General features: G+C 34.0%; 1 protein-coding gene and 1 long non-coding RNA gene across 2 annotated transcripts in view; one reads left to right on the top strand and one right to left on the bottom strand.

Annotated features, from left to right (window-relative positions):
- The first annotated feature begins 1,107 nt into the window (after positions 1 to 1,107).
- Positions 1,108 to 14,401, top strand: LOC132902229 (uncharacterized). The gene is made up of 2 exons (XR_009657062.1): positions 1,108 to 1,311; positions 13,817 to 14,401. It is a non-coding gene; the product is annotated as an uncharacterized LOC132902229 (long non-coding RNA).
- The window catches only part of LOC106134881 (BAI1-associated protein 3), a 57,312-nt gene continuing 46,877 nt past the window's right edge, over positions 5,631 to 16,065 (bottom strand). The window contains exons 20-25 of the mRNA XM_060946460.1: positions 14,173 to 14,335; positions 13,805 to 14,030; positions 12,379 to 12,544; positions 10,730 to 10,889; positions 9,279 to 9,513; positions 5,631 to 8,009 (exon numbers count right to left, since the gene is read on the bottom strand). Of these exons, the coding sequence (XP_060802443.1) occupies positions 7,915 to 8,009; positions 9,279 to 9,513; positions 10,730 to 10,889; positions 12,379 to 12,544; positions 13,805 to 14,030; positions 14,173 to 14,335 (1,045 nt within the window). The 3' untranslated portion in view covers positions 5,631 to 7,914. The remainder of the gene's footprint in view (positions 8,010 to 9,278; positions 9,514 to 10,729; positions 10,890 to 12,378; positions 12,545 to 13,804; positions 14,031 to 14,172; positions 14,336 to 16,065) is intronic.

The raw sequence follows: 16,065 nt of genomic DNA, 5'->3' as shown, positions 1-16,065 counted from the left end.
ATGTGCAAGTGCTGGAAGAAACCATGTTACCAACTGTGCGGTGTATTTGTCCGATTGATGATATGCCAACAATATCATTTGTGCAAGACAACTGCCCTGTGCATCGAGTCCATATAGTGCGTGAAAGGTTCTGCCAGTTTATATTAAAACCACTAATTACTTAGATAGTATTTTAAGGACAGCTTCAATATCTTTTCTTTATGAAAACGAATAATTAAGCTGTAACCTTAATAACAGAAGATAAGTAGATGATATAATTAGTGTAATATGCTGTATGTATAGCTTTATATAATCATCGATATGTAAACAAAACTATAGGTAAACTGTTTCAATAAAATTTACTAATTTTAATTATTGAATGTTTTATTTTGATCATATTTCTTGCTGATTTCCGTGTTTGAAGACACGGGTATTGTAATTCTTAGATATCAGTTAGTTAGTTAGTCAGTCAGTTACTTAGTTCAAATGGCACCTTGAAACATTAAAAATTGTCAGTAACACAATTTTTTTTTTAAATAGACAAAAAAAAATCCTTGAATAATTTCGGAATCCAAGTAACGCTAGTAACTAGAACAAGCGAGTGTGAGCAAGCGAGATGATTTAATATATCTTAGATCTCACTTGCTCACACGAAGTAATAAAATTGCTACCCACTAACTTTCAAAGGAACCACTACCTATGTTAGGGACGTGTGCAGACAAACTTTCAACCTTATCGAATTGACATAAGTCTGGCAGTCGCAGGCTTCCCTCTATAGGCAAATCTTATGCAAATAATGAGAGACGACGATATCTCGATCGACAATTATCGGGCCCAGTTCGGCCATCGTTGATTACCGTCTCTTTCTGTTTTGTTTTGTTATATGTCATAGAATAATAAACTGTTTTACTTAGTAATCATTGGTATTAAAGACCGTATTCATTTGATGGAATATTTATTCTTTTTAAATATGCATGTGTGTGTGTATCTACTGGAACCACAGTGCACGCTATTTTAACCCGTAAGAATTTTAAAACTATGACTGCAGATATGAACGCGATCGTACGTTTTGTGTGTAATTGGCAACAACATATTATAATGACTCATTGTATACTGTATTGTCATTGAACTGACACTTATTCGTACCTTGGTAATTTGTGGAGTTATTTCTCAAGTTCGTATTTATTTAAAGAAACTTGACACCCGCAGCAAGTTGTTTCTGCCTCGGCTCCTAAGCAAGCATTCGATTACGTGGAAATTTCTTAAAGAAATATGATCACTCCTCAAGACGCCAATGAAGACTAATGTTTCACGTTGTTTCTTCACGAACTTGTAAGTAGATAAACTTCAAAATTAAATCTCGTAATAAAAATAGACGGAAGGCGCTGGGTAATTATTAATTCTGTTAGAAAATTATGAATAAGGTATACGAGTATACTGATAGGTTAAAATAAGAAAAGGGAGAATACCTACATCGTCTTTGTTCCTAACTGTGTAAATATACAAAGCCTTCGTTCGACTTAGTTTGAAACCGTAGTTGACTAGCGTGCTAGTGGTCCTTTTCAAAAGGTGAAAATCGAGGTATGACTTAGTCCAATATTCACTAGTTTATTCGTGTAACAATGTGTAATTAATACCATTGCTGATTAACAAACAAATTCTCAAAAACCAAGAAATAATTTTAATAAAGAAATAAGTAGATACTTAGCGTAAAAAATGACCAGGTTTATAAGATCGTGCATGATAATTCTTTTCTCCCAAGTCTCAGCCTCAACTCAAAGAATATTGAGTTATACCTATCTACCTACCTAGCAACGTATCTACAGCACCAGATTGCTTTATATTCCAGCGGGGGAAGTTTGATAATAGGATTAATCTGTGCCGTCTAGTTCTATGTCCTACCCTTTCTATTCTAGGTAAAAGCTTTGTGTAAAAATATACGATCATATTTATATTCTCTTGTTGTTAAATCTTATAAAACTTTTACTATGGCATAAAAGGTTTCTTATACTACTAAAAACATTTTCACTATTGAATATTTCTTTTGTTTTTGTAGTAAAGGTATTTAAACAAAAATATATTATTGACTTATTGACTTTAATCAACGAAGTAGGGGCAACATGTTTTCCATATTTTCCGCATCTTTGTTTAAGAAACACGATTTTATTTATCTCTTTTTAATACTAGATAAGATCCATGCAACATCACCCATGTAAAAAAATACTTTTTCTTTCTTAGTGTTTCCCTACGCTTCCCAAGAACTTTCTGCTGTTCTTGCCTACCAGTCAGTAACTAAACCAAATGCAAATGTTTTACATATCTAAATAGTTATATTAGTATATAAAGATAGGACACTCATATATTTAAACCTCATTAGGGCTTCCAAACTGTGAGCACTCCGTCCAAAGGCTAGGACTCTTGACGGCCATTGCCTGCCACCACTCAGCCTGCGCAATTTAGATAACGCTCTTCACGCGGTTGAGGTTTGCGGAAACAAGTTGCAAGTATAAATTTGCAAAATGAATTTCCTTTAGAGTAAAATTTCTAGCTTATCCATACATATAATAAAACTGTAACTCAACTTTGTCTGTACATTGAAGATATTTAAGAAAAAAAATTATAAGGGGTCTTTTTAGGGTCAATAGAAGCCAAAACAATTTTTTTAGAATTTTTGTCTGTCTGTCTGTCTGTCTGTCTGTCCGTCTGTCTGTCTGTATGTTTGTACGCGCATCACGCAAAATCTACCGAACGGATCTGAACGAAATTCGGCACAGATATAGTTAGTAACCTGGATTAGAATATAGGCTACTTTTTATCCTGAAATTCTATCCCAAGGGGATGAAATAGGGGGTGCAAGTTTGTATGGAACTTCGTCATTTTTGATTTGAATCGATATAAAAAGCTATAAATAATTATACATACATACATACATATGGTCACGTCTATATCCCTTGCGGGGTAGACAGAGCCAACAGTCTTAAAAAGGCTGAATGGCCACGTTCAGCTATTTGGCTTAATGATAGAATTGAGATTCAAATAGTGACAGGTTGCTAACCCAACGCCTAAAAAAGAATCCCAAGTTTGTAAGCCTATCCCTTAGTCGCCTTTTACGACATCCATGGAAAAGAGCTGGAGTGGTCCTATTCTTTTTTGTGTTGGTGCCGGGAACCACACGGCACCATAAATAATTAATTCTTATGTTTATTATAATGAAAAATGATGATAATGATTAAAAAAATAGCATTTTATTGATTTAATTCATTATGCTTTGTTTATTGATTTAGTTCCCGTGGTTTAGGTATTTATTTTTTGACCACCCGATACGAGATGGCGCCTCATGAGAATTTAAGAAATAACACGATTGTAGCCGCCGGCAAAATTTTTGATTAATTAAGTTTTAATTAAGTAATTTTAGTTTCGCCAGTACTTACTTCCATTATTATACTTACCTTTTTTTGTCTTTAGAATTTATTCGTTTTTTAACAACTGCGCCCCCGGGACTTTGCTTTTGTAGGAAAAATAAGTTATGTTCTATTCCAGGCATTATTCTTCCCGTGTACGTAAGTTTCATCAAAATCTATCCAGTTGAATTTGCATGATTGAATAGCATCCTCAAACACGCACTCACGTAGGCACATCTATTTTTTTGCATAATATTAGTTTATGTCAATGCAAGGCTCTTAATCTAAGCAATCTTTTTATGGAAGCGAAATTAACGTAGGCGAAGCCGCGGGCAAAAGCTAGTATTTGCATAAAAATACACCCAACTTCATTTTACATGTATTCATGCAGAAGTAAAAATAAATATACTTAGGTAAAATACTTACATTTATCTGAAGTGAGTTACTGAGTGAAGCAGAAAACCGCTGTTCTTCGTTTTTGGATGGTGGGAATTTTGCCTGATAAAGATTCATTTAATTTCTATTTGGTTGTGATTAATTTAGTGACAAAGTATGATATTAAAGTTGGCATTAACATATCTAATATTAAAGTTTTTCATACATTTGTAGTGAAATAGTCAACAATGCCAAACTCAACTATTGAACTTCTATTAAGTGCTATCTATCAGCAGTGTAGGAAATATAGCTAAAATTGCTTTTTCGAATCTAGGACCACATTCTATTAGATAAACAGTTATATCAAACATTATATAAGTGAGAAGTTGCCTTACGAGGCAAGTGATGTCAATCGCTTAACTACGACGGTCGGATGAGGGCAATTGTTTAACTTCATCAAGATCGATCCTATGGAGTTTCTAAAACTATGTCTGCAAGTAATATGTTGCCAGGAATAGCGAATTCAATCAAATCATTGAATAAGTTTTCGATATGAATCACAATTTTTTAATACAATAAGCACAAAATTAGGTTCGGTTTTGTTGAGTTTGATTTTTGTGATACAAGTGCTTAAAGAATCGAAGCATGTCATCAAATTACGAAATCTTACCAGTATAATCCTGATCAATCCTGAAGGGCCACCTTGTCGCAGAGACAAGCAGTCAGGAACCGTCATTATCCTTAAATGCCTCCAAGGAATACAATATGAGAACAATACTTTAATGAGTATCATCACTATAGTATCTAATAATATGTCAGCAGCCCACCTCGCGCGGATCCTAAATCTAGTCAATTCCCATTCGTGCAGCAACTTCAAAAATTGCTCGCTGGACTTCCTTAAGGCATAAGCCTATTTAATTTCGGCTCATTAGTTTCGGCTAAACGTTATCAGTCATGTTTTCCTTCTGACTTAGTATGTATATTGTATACTAGCTATGCCCGCGACTTTGTCCGCGTGGAATAGTTATTTTGGGCATCATTGAAGCCCTCAAGGATAAATAATTTTCCCCGTTTTTTTACATATTCCATTATTTCTTTGCTCCTTATAGTTGCAGCGTGATAGCCTAAAGTTTTCCTCGATAAATGGTCTATTCAAAGCAAAAATAATTATTCAATACGAACCAGTAGTTCCTGAGATTAGCGCGTACAAACAAACAAACAAACTCTTCAGCTTTATAATATTAGTATAGATGTTATTAGGTATAATGCTGTTGTCAAATGATTAATGACTTTGAATTTTAAATTTCGTAACTTATTTGCAGGCAAACTCATGCCTTGAGTTCATTCAAATGACGATAACTTTTATTTAGCGAACCGATTTTGATAAAACAAACTTTAAATGTTTTTCTGAGTTAAAACAAATCAATTCGTGAAAGTTTTAAGTAAATCGGTTTAGTACTTTCGGAGATAATCGTGATCATACATACAGGCAGACAGACGGACAAAAAATTAAAAATATATATTTTAGCTTTCTATTATTCATTCTAAGTGTCCCTCTATCCATTTCAGTCAAAAATAATAAATGTACAGACAAAATATTTTTACTGTTTTATTATATGTATCGATAAATTAATGCTTTGAATAGTGCATAAAACACCTATGTGAGTTGGTGTTAATCATTCAGTGAACTGGTTAATTTTGTTAAAATGTTCATTGCTTGTAAATTATTATTTTTTAATACTGACACAGCGGGTCTCAAGCTTTGAACAGCTGATAATGCAATTTGGTTAAACAAAATTGTCCCACAAAATAATTAATGGTGAATCGTCGTACTTATAAGGTAAGGAAAATAAAATGCATTGTAATGTCATAGAATTTATTAAAGCCAGGAACACAAGTGTCAATAATAGTATATTAATAACATCCATTTTATCTAGTATCTATCTGTAAATTATTCAGACACTGATTAATAATTCAATCTATTTAGTAGTTATACGGGAAAACTACGGGCACAGTCAATAGGTATATTAAAATGGATTCCATATAATATCACACATATTTAATAAAAAGTACTTAGGGGGTACAATAGCTACTTTAAAGTTATTTGATACGAAAGCTTTTATTTTGCTTCACTGTATAGTAGTCTCAAGGGTAATCTTTCTCTCGATTGTTACATTATTATGATATTGAAACACTTTGATTTGTAAGTTTATTTTTAAATGCCTTCCATTCAGATTAATATTCAATTTAAGTATAATTTGTATAAATATAATTTCTTTGTATAAATTTTTTAATAATAAGCAATAGGTTCCAAAATATAACAACTTGTTTTTTGAAAAAGAATTTTTGTAAAGCCTATTTTTTAAATAATTGACTTTTGGAATGGTCTTGTTTTGCCAAAAGATATATTTACTGGTTTTGTGATCCAGAACCGTAACAAATAAGAATTTTGTATAATAGTCTAGACGAGTGCAAGTAAATCAGTCAAAATTGATTTAATACTTATATATAGCAGAAACGGTGTAGAATTCAAACATTCACAGTAGTAGTTTTTATAATTTCTAGTGATATGACCAGATATCATAAATACCCATTGATATGGATAGAATCGTGGAAGAAGGCTTTATAGCTTGTAAGTTTATACATAACACGCTTTACAAGATAAAATCAATAATTTCATTTGGAAGAATATAATTTCATTTAAACGTGTATGTTACGCAGATTTTTCTAAATTAATGAATATATATTTTGTATTAAAGTCTATATATTAATTTATATTGATTTTCTTATACGATCTTATTAACCATTCAATATAGTATAACATTTATTTAAGATTATGTTACATCTTACTTTCAATAAGTACAATATATTCACTCATTATTAATAGGTATATTATTATAAACATCAATACAATTTCATCTACATTTATATACTTGTATACACAGTGAAAATTTTCACGTAAAGTTATAAAATGTATAAGTTTAAACTAACAATGAAAATCAGTCATCAAAGACAATGTATAATATAAATGTGACGGAAAGATACTGATGTTGAATACCAAGCTCGTTTTGAAGCGCAATATAAGAATCACAAAAGCTGTATACTTAATGTGACAAAATATAAATAGTGAAATAGGTACATACATTATCAAATAGGAAATAGAAGCTCATAGCTATAGGTTTATTAATTTTTATATCTAGAGAGGGTGCAGTACAAGTATGTGGAGTAAATACTGTATTTATTTATCGACGCTGCAACTAAGCAATTTCATGAAATGAAACTCGATATAGAAACACACCACCGGCAATTTAAACTTTAAAACGCAATCGATACATACGCTTTTCAAATTACTCACACAAAATATTATCAATAACAAACCGTTTTTAATTAAATCTCAAGTTTTGGATTAAAAGTGAAATAGCAAATTATAAAGTGTAGAATTAACTTATATTTCATTGAGCACAAATTTTGTTTCAATGTTTTTATGAACAAGGTATGTTTCTTTATTACATCCTTATTTTGACGATTATATAACATCCTTATTTTGACGTTCGTCCCAGTTATGTTTTCGTGGGAAGGAGTCATAGCGATATTTTTTTATTGTACAAACCTTTATAATGTTTTATATTTTAAATATTATCTTTTTATTAAAGCAATTGTGCAGCGTGCATAAATGGTTTACAATCGTAAGGGTATTAAAGTATTTTCGCGTATAAATGCAAGATTTGGTATGAAACACGTGGCCTTAAAGTACTTGGTCGGGATTTCTAATAGAGACTAAGACTAGGGACATAAGCTCCGAGGGTGCGTACTAACTATACATACATGTATAAAATATTTGAAAGTAGACGTTCACAATATTTATATTCTCTCGTAAATAGAAGAAATACAGTCTTTGAAGTACACCGTACTTTTTACAATAATACTGTCGTGACATTATATATCTTAATATAATAAATAGGTACATATCAACAATAATAAAATAAATTAATTTCCATTTTAAAAAATATCAAGCTTTTCGTTAATATGCTTTTATAATTTAATAAGAATATTGTCGACGTTTAATGGACGTTGTGCGTGAATTGAAATAACAATCGGAACTTAAATGAAAGTAATACGAGTAGATGTACATATTTTTTTGGTAGCTTATATAATTTATTTACTGCTCAGCGAATCGAAGCTTTTGTTTTTTAACGAATTCCATGGCAAGTTTATCTGTTGTCCGGGATTCCAGTATTTGTAGAATAGGATGATCTGTAAATTTAAAAATAATTTGCAAGCAAGTCCGTAAACTTGATAATTACAGAAAATGTTCTATACAAAAGTACCTACATAAAATGAAGCTATTTTCGTTTACTTCCAGCGATCACAACGGGTGCTTGTAAAATGCACTCAAACTAAATTTACTTTGACCGGAATATCTTTGTTCATTGAGCGAAGGAACTGAGTGACTTACAGACCCATTACATGGAAACCACTATTAGGTCAAAATTACTGGCATAAATCGGACTTTATATTACCGTTTTACACTTTGGCCGATGTAATTACTCAGTTTGGCTGTTCATTAACAGAGATGTTCAAGTATTTGGACGGGTTATTATCAGACAATTTATATTATTTGAGCATTATTAATCATCACGGTGGCTGGACAAAGACAACTTTTCGACAAGTTAGAACGTTGATACTTTGATAAAAATTTTGACGGCCTCTGTGGCTCAGCGGTAGTACGCTTGTCTGTGACACCGGAGGTCCCGGGTTCGAATCCCGGTCAAGGCATGATGAGAAAAGAACTTTTTCTGATTGTCCTGGGTCTTGGATGTTTATCTATATAAGTATTTATTATAAAATATAGTATCGTTGAGTTAGTATCTCGTAACACAAGTTTCGAACTTACTTCGAGGCTAACTCAATCAGTGTAATTTGTCCCGTATATATTTATTATATATTTATTTATTTATTTATAAAATCCGCTATTGTTTCTGATGCTAAATTAGGAAAACAAGGTACTATAGGTTTAATAGTTTTGTTCTGAATATGAAATCTTATTATATTCTTTTCGGTTTTGTTTTATTTTAGTGACATCACTACACGCTTAGTAGTTTAAAATTAACAACTGCCAATCTACTTAAGTGGTTTGATACAAAAATATTATCGAAGAACACATAGATTTATGGTTTACTTTTTCTTGTCCAATAAAACAGGTACGCTACGTTGACATAGCCTCGTAGAACATCTACGAATGTATCGTAGATGTTCTACGAGATTTGCTACTAGATATTAATGCGTAGAATTTTTGATTTGATAGCCTCGCAAGACACAAAAAATACTTGATCTTATTCAAATTTTGATTTGATAGCCTCGCAAGACACAAAAAATACTTGATCTTATTCAAATAATCTCTGAGTTTTGACTTACTTACAAAGCAAGGTCATTCATCGCGTGTAAGGTTAACGCTTCTCCCATGGTTTAGAGTGTGTTCAGGTACCTATATGGTTTACATATTAATAATTTATAAACACTCACTGCGGTCATGTAGCTGCATGAGCGGCAACTCTAGCGGGCGCAGCGGGTCGGGCGGCGCGTGGCTGTTGACGCCGGGCACGCGGGAGAGGGACACGAACGCCTCGCCCGCGAAGTCGTCCGCCGTCAGCACGTCGCGGTCCCACACCGACAGCGATAAAGCTGCTTGGCCGGACCGGCATGCCTCGAGTGACACGGCAAACTCGAAGCATTCATCCCATATGGGATTTAGCGTTTTCTATTACAATTTTAAACATTGCCATTTAAAATCTAGTGACTATGCAAATGCAAAGTTAAGACATATAGGCTACTTTTTCTGGAAATTACAACGGAAGCGAAGGTCCATGCATAATTTTATCAATGTTAAGTGTGAATTGCATATTGCCAGGTTTCGATGAACAATGACTTGACAAATACTACCGATAATCTTTGTTTGTGGCAATAACTACTCGGACCCCACATAATTAAATTATGAATAAAATGGTTATTTCATCAAGAATGAATTAGGTGCTTACTGCATAGTGCCCAAATAACTCCGACTAAAAAGCGAAAAGTTTTTGTATGTACTCAGGAAACACTACTTTCAAATTCTTATATTATTATTTAATGTTTGCAAGGATGTGTGGATGTATGATTATTACTCTTTTACGCAAAATTTACTGAAAGAATTTGGTGAAATTTGGTACACGGGTAGAATATTACCTGAAATAACGCATACTTTATTTGGTTTGCATTATAGTAAAAATAACCCTTCAGGGTTATGTAGAAGCAGTTTGAGATAATATGCCCTGTGACATTAAATAAAGTCATGGCTTTTAATCAACTTTGAATATTGTTTTCGTGAGTCAGCTACAGATAAAACTGTTATCTGTTGATAACATCGGACAGGTGTTGATGCATGGTGGAGATTCCATTAGCAATAATGGACAAAGGTATGATCAGATAAGAACCTTACTACTGCCTATATTACTACTACTACTTTTACCTATATATCATGTTTAAAGCCAAAATGACCGTTCATTATCGACGATTAAAACAAACTACCTGGTGGCTTTTTTAAATATTATAGACAATATAATAAGCAATTTGTTTAAAATTCTTAAAAATCTGAAGCGAATAATGCATGTGCAATATTTTCGGCCTCTATTATATTGTGCTTCAATATTTATAAAATGGTGCCTCTTTTTATGGAAAGTGGGAACTCAAGTTGACAATAAATTGATTGTATCTATAAATTTCAATTAGTCCCATTGCATATAAAATTTACTATGAAAATTTGAGTGGTATATAAGAACAACAGTTGTTTGATCTTTTTGTTGTCTATCAGAATACCTACATTGTAAAATGATAATGTGACGACGACGATTTTCTTGATATTAATATACCATAGTTACTAATTATTACATGGAATACCGATCAATAACTTAAGGGTGTAATATATTAATACACTTTACCTTTTGGACATTAGTGCTTTGTTCGTGCGCCTTTGGGAATAGTCGCTTTGGCAACAGCTCTAGAACTACGAACGGGTCGCTGAGCCCGTTCGGGTCCAAAGGAATCACATCGCGCGCAGAAAGCACTTCCACGCACAACGAGTCGTGATTGAAGTACACTCTGTGGACACATGTATGATAAGAACTATAAAAACGTATGTTCTAGTTTATCTGCATTCGACTGTACACTTCGAAACAAAAATAAAAACTTTATTACATACAAGTGTATCACCATTACTTGAACAATATAATCACAATTAATAAATAGTGGTAAAAAAAATCGTCTCATATCTTAGGAAGTATAATAAGGAAAATATACTTGGGAAAATTCTCAAGAATACTATTTTTTTAACGCTGCTCTATGGAGATATAGTGTCATAGGAGCGTCGAATGCACTCGCACCTGTTCAGTGTTCCGCACCGGTGTTTGTTTGTCGTTTTTATAGCAAAAAGTAACAGCTAGCGAGAAAATGCAATTTTATTACGTTCATCCGATTTGGTTCACGCTTCCGCGAGCCCATTGTACCGACTGACTTTAGCTACCCGTTTCAAAATGATCGGATTGAAAAGCTATGAAAAAGTGGGCCAGCCAGTTTCCTCGATCCAGTTCAGTTCCATTATATTATTTTCATATAATATGAATGTATAAATAGCTGAACGTGGCCATTCAGTCTTTTCAAGACTGTTGGCTCTGTCTACCCCGCAAGGGATATAGACGTGATCATATGTATATGTATATGTATGTATGAATGTATAATACGATAATAATCCACACTAATAATAAAGAGGAAAGATTTGTATTTTTGTATGTTTGTGTGGAATAAACTCAAAAACTACTGGTCCGATTTTGATAAAATTTGGCACAGATATAGAATAGACCTTTAAAAGTGACATAGGCATAAATTTGTTTTGAAATAAATTTCAAAATATAAAACACAAAAATATGTCCACCCGTGCGAAGCCGGGGCGGGCCGCTAGTACGTAATATAGCCAGAACTAGAAAATAAAATTCGGTATGTATTCATCAAAACTCTCATAATATGGGGGTATCGGAACATCGAACAATAGCTAGTTTTCAATATACGTGCACAATACGCTTTGTTCTCGTTGATGAAATAAATTAAAAATGTAATGATGAATAACATGAAATGAATAACAGCACTTGTCTATAGATACGATAAAATACACAATAATATTATGCCGTGCCCTTTACTGACGTTGCTAACATTACGACATGATACAATATTTTTTTGAGTAGTTGTCGTAGACATGTTCCAAGTTAATCCTAGATTATAGAACGCACTACATCAATTTATTGCATTTCTATTGATCATACGATATTTGAGGAGTGTTAGTACGGAGCGACTCCGTGTATGCCTGTGTACTGGAATTGTGGTTATAGTACCAGGTGAACCTCGTTGCTCTCTCGACATTACTATTTTAAAAGTGACAAAAACTATGACACGAACTTCCGACGTAATATGCCTGACTGGACCCGTAGGGTGATCGGGGAGGGTCATAGCTTTATGGCAAGAAGGGGTTCATGTTCGATAAAGCTATAAGAATCATATAGCACACATACGGGCTACAAACGTGTTAATAGGTACCTACCTGACTAGAATAGACCCGTAAGGCGATGGGAGTGGGGTTCGGACTTGTTCAGCGAGTCTGTCAGCAAGCCACAACTCCAACAATTCCTCAGTGGGAGCCTGGTGGAACTGCATCCTTTGTTCCACGCGGACCCACTCACTGTTGTGCACGTCCGACATCGGCAATCCTAATTAATATCTTTTAAATTAAACATTTCTTTAAGCAATCCAAGTTAGGTAGTCTAAGTCTTACAAAACAACATATTTTTTTCTTGTGTTATTCTTACACTAATGTAACGATCAATTGTATGGTAGCCAACAATCAAAAAGAGAATGACCACTAAGTCATATAGGCTGAAAGATATAAACCTACAAAGCATTGTTTAGTTGGAGCTTTATAGAAATCGGAATATTACAACTACTCGTATTATTTAGTTTTCTATATGAAATTTCGAGCACTAAAAAGTTCTTAGCTCAAATGTACTACAACTCTTTTTCTCTAATTCTATCTATAATAATTCTATAGTATATTATTGCGTGTTCCTGGTTGCGCCCTAAGCCGTTCTTTGGAAAAGCAAAGTAAAAAGTAAAAAAGTTTATTAGATTCCTAACATCGGACTACGATCTTCGAAAGCACCTCAAATGCGTCTAACGTAAGATTTCTTTAACTTATACTTTGCATTATTGGATTCTCAAACAATTACCCAAACTTTAAAGGTATACACTCTTTAGGTATTCAAATTATTAGACGTTAGGTACTTATATTTTTTACAAAAATACTGTCCATCATTTACAGATAAACTGAATCAACAAAACAATAAGCATGGCGAACTTGTATGAAAATCAAGGTGGAGCGCACCCGGCCCACGCGCAAACAAGAGAGAGATTACAGATAAACCCAAAAGCTGTACAACTTAAATTAGGATGACTTTTCACAAATTACCAAGTTCTCATCAAACGCGCAAATTTGTCTGCAAAAACATCACATCATGTAGGGTAGGCGATTAGTTCCCAGATATTCCGAGTAACCTCGAAACGCTAAAGATAACTTCTGAACAATTAGATAGACAATTTCCTCTTAATAAGTAAGTCAATGTTAACTTAGTCGCGATCGAAGTACCTGTTTAAATTCTCGTAGCGATATAAATCAGAAACTTTAATTGGATCATCCATTATGGACTTTGCGAGTCGGTACTGTGAATTACAACTTCCGAAAACTTGATAATTAGTTATATTTTTTATACTGGATATGCCGAGAATAAATTCTAAGATATCATGGAGCATCCCTATTTAACTAACCTTAGTATATTACTTGTTGACTGATGAGCAAAGAATAATTATTTTAAGTTGTATTTTCCAGCAGCGTGCTTCAAGAAATTTACCGAGCACTGCACGCTCGCGGCATTAGCCACGTGTGAAGCAATATTTAAAACCGTAATTTTTATAACCTTTTCCTTCAGCGTGGAAGAACTCTGCTAACAGATCCAGGGCTTCTCGAAGCCTGTGGTGGTAGACCCTTGGTCTCTCGGCGCCTCCTGCGTCGGCTTGAGCAGATACCTCTTTCAGCACCGCGCTCCAACAGCCACCAAGCGCGCGGGTGAACGCACGTGGCAGCAACCACGTATTGAGCGATGATAGGTGTTGATCTAGAAACTCCAGTAGAGGAGTAATGGCCTGAAAAAATTAAGAACCTGAAATTTTTCCTCTATGTAAAAAAGTAAATTAATTGTATAACATCGCAATAAAAATATGTTTCTTGTCGTCCCATTGTAAACCTATTTTCCAGTAAATCATAAAACGAAGATTAACTTATTACCTGGGGAGTAGGCAGCGTGTCCGGAGACCAAGCTAGGTGGAAGACGGCTTTTCTAAGCGGTGGTCGGGCGCGCGCTGCGAGTGGCGCCGCCGCGCGGGTCGCCCGCGCGTCCAGCGTGCCCAGCGCGCCGCGGACCAGTTGCCGGGCATTGTCGTCGTTTGCACTGTTCCGCATTAAGTACATAATTAAGATATGAATGTTTGGTGTAAATTATCCACAGTTCTAGTCTTGTAAAATAGTATAGTCTTGTTCTAAATATAATGAATTTCAGGACTCCGAATTCAATTTTTCCTACTTCAAATTATGTGGTAACAAATTTTCCCGCGAAAGCAAAATAAGTACGAGTATATCTACAACATCATAAGCAGAGACTTATAAGAACAAAAGGCGGCCATATTTCTATAAATTTCATTCAAGCTAAGTAGAACTGTAGTAAAAGTAACTAAACCTGTAGCAATAGGCAAATGGCAAGCAATCTATTCAACGATTTTTATGGGAAGGCGAAAAGGATTTATTTATTTTCCATAAATGTATTATATGAGAAAATTTGTTCAATCTTATTAAATTTTAATATACATAGCCTTTGTAAGTTTAACTTCATTACTCCGCGGTGTAATTATTAAGCTTAATTGGCGCAATAAAGCGTATTATCGTATGTAGGTAATTTAAAGGATTAGCACAGAGCATTGTTGTTCTCGCCGACAGACCAATAAACGTTTACGTTTTGCTAGAATTAAGTACGTGACCGGCTCGGGGCACACGACTATGTGATTAACACTAAGACCACTCTTTGAACGACCGAAATAGTACTTTACAAAAAAGAAAAAGAAAGTTAAATATGCGATAAAATTTCTTAGCTGCGTATGAGACGTGAATTATTTGTATTTATTTTACGAAACCAACCCACATATATAGGCCATTCTTTACTCTCTCTCTACCATCATAACGTATTGTTATTTTAGCTGTCAACATCAAAGATAGTAGCCAAATCATATACTAAACATAGGACAGACAAGAGCGCCGGTGGTCGAATCGGTAATGTGCCCTGTTAAAATGCGTGATGCGCAAAAAGGCACTGATTCAAATTCCACCTCGGCCATTTACTAATGACTGTTTTCAAAGTTATCATAAGCTTTTCCTTCCTATTCACTGTTGAGAGGATAAACATAGGTCACGATTCATTACAAACGTAATTCAGAGATTCAGCAGGTGTGTACACATTGTCGATTTATTGGTATCAACTACTATAGTATTGATAAAAATAAAAGTAAAGACGTACTTATAACTATTTCTGTTTAAAATCACGCCTCTTTCCCAGAGAGATAGGAAGAGACAATTCCAATATCATTTCACTTGTCACAATTCTGACATAACTACTTATTTTTTCAACTGCAAGTTAATCGAATAACGTTGATTATGTACTAACATTGCTATTGAAACATTCTGCTGCAACTATTGGCAATAATATATATTTTTATAATATTGTAAAAATAACTTGCTACTTACATTTATTTTCTTCTGAAAATATATGGATTGAGACATACTATTTGAAAATACTTTCAACACTGGCCTCAAAAATTATATTAATACTAGCGATGCGCCCCGGCTTCGCATAAACCTTTCTTTTGAAACACTCTATCTTTTAAAAAACTGCATCAAAATCCGTTGTGTTGTTTTAAAGATCTAAGCACACATACAGACAGGGAAAGGCGCGGAGAGCGACTATGTAGCGATCAAATAATAGTCCTTGGCATGTCACCGCGCACGTGTTTGCAGTCAATATCTATACTATCATAAGCAGTTTGCCAACGAATGCTCCGCCTGTCAAAACTTCTCGTGTTAATCCCAAGGCAGAGAAACTCGCCCAACTTCACATCTACTATTGTTAGTTCA

The sequence above is a fragment of the Amyelois transitella genome, chromosome 11 (assembly GCF_032362555.1).
Source record: "Amyelois transitella isolate CPQ chromosome 11, ilAmyTran1.1, whole genome shotgun sequence".
NCBI classification, from domain to species: domain Eukaryota; kingdom Metazoa; phylum Arthropoda; class Insecta; order Lepidoptera; family Pyralidae; genus Amyelois; species Amyelois transitella.
This window is presented reverse-complemented; position numbering and strand designations above follow the sequence as displayed.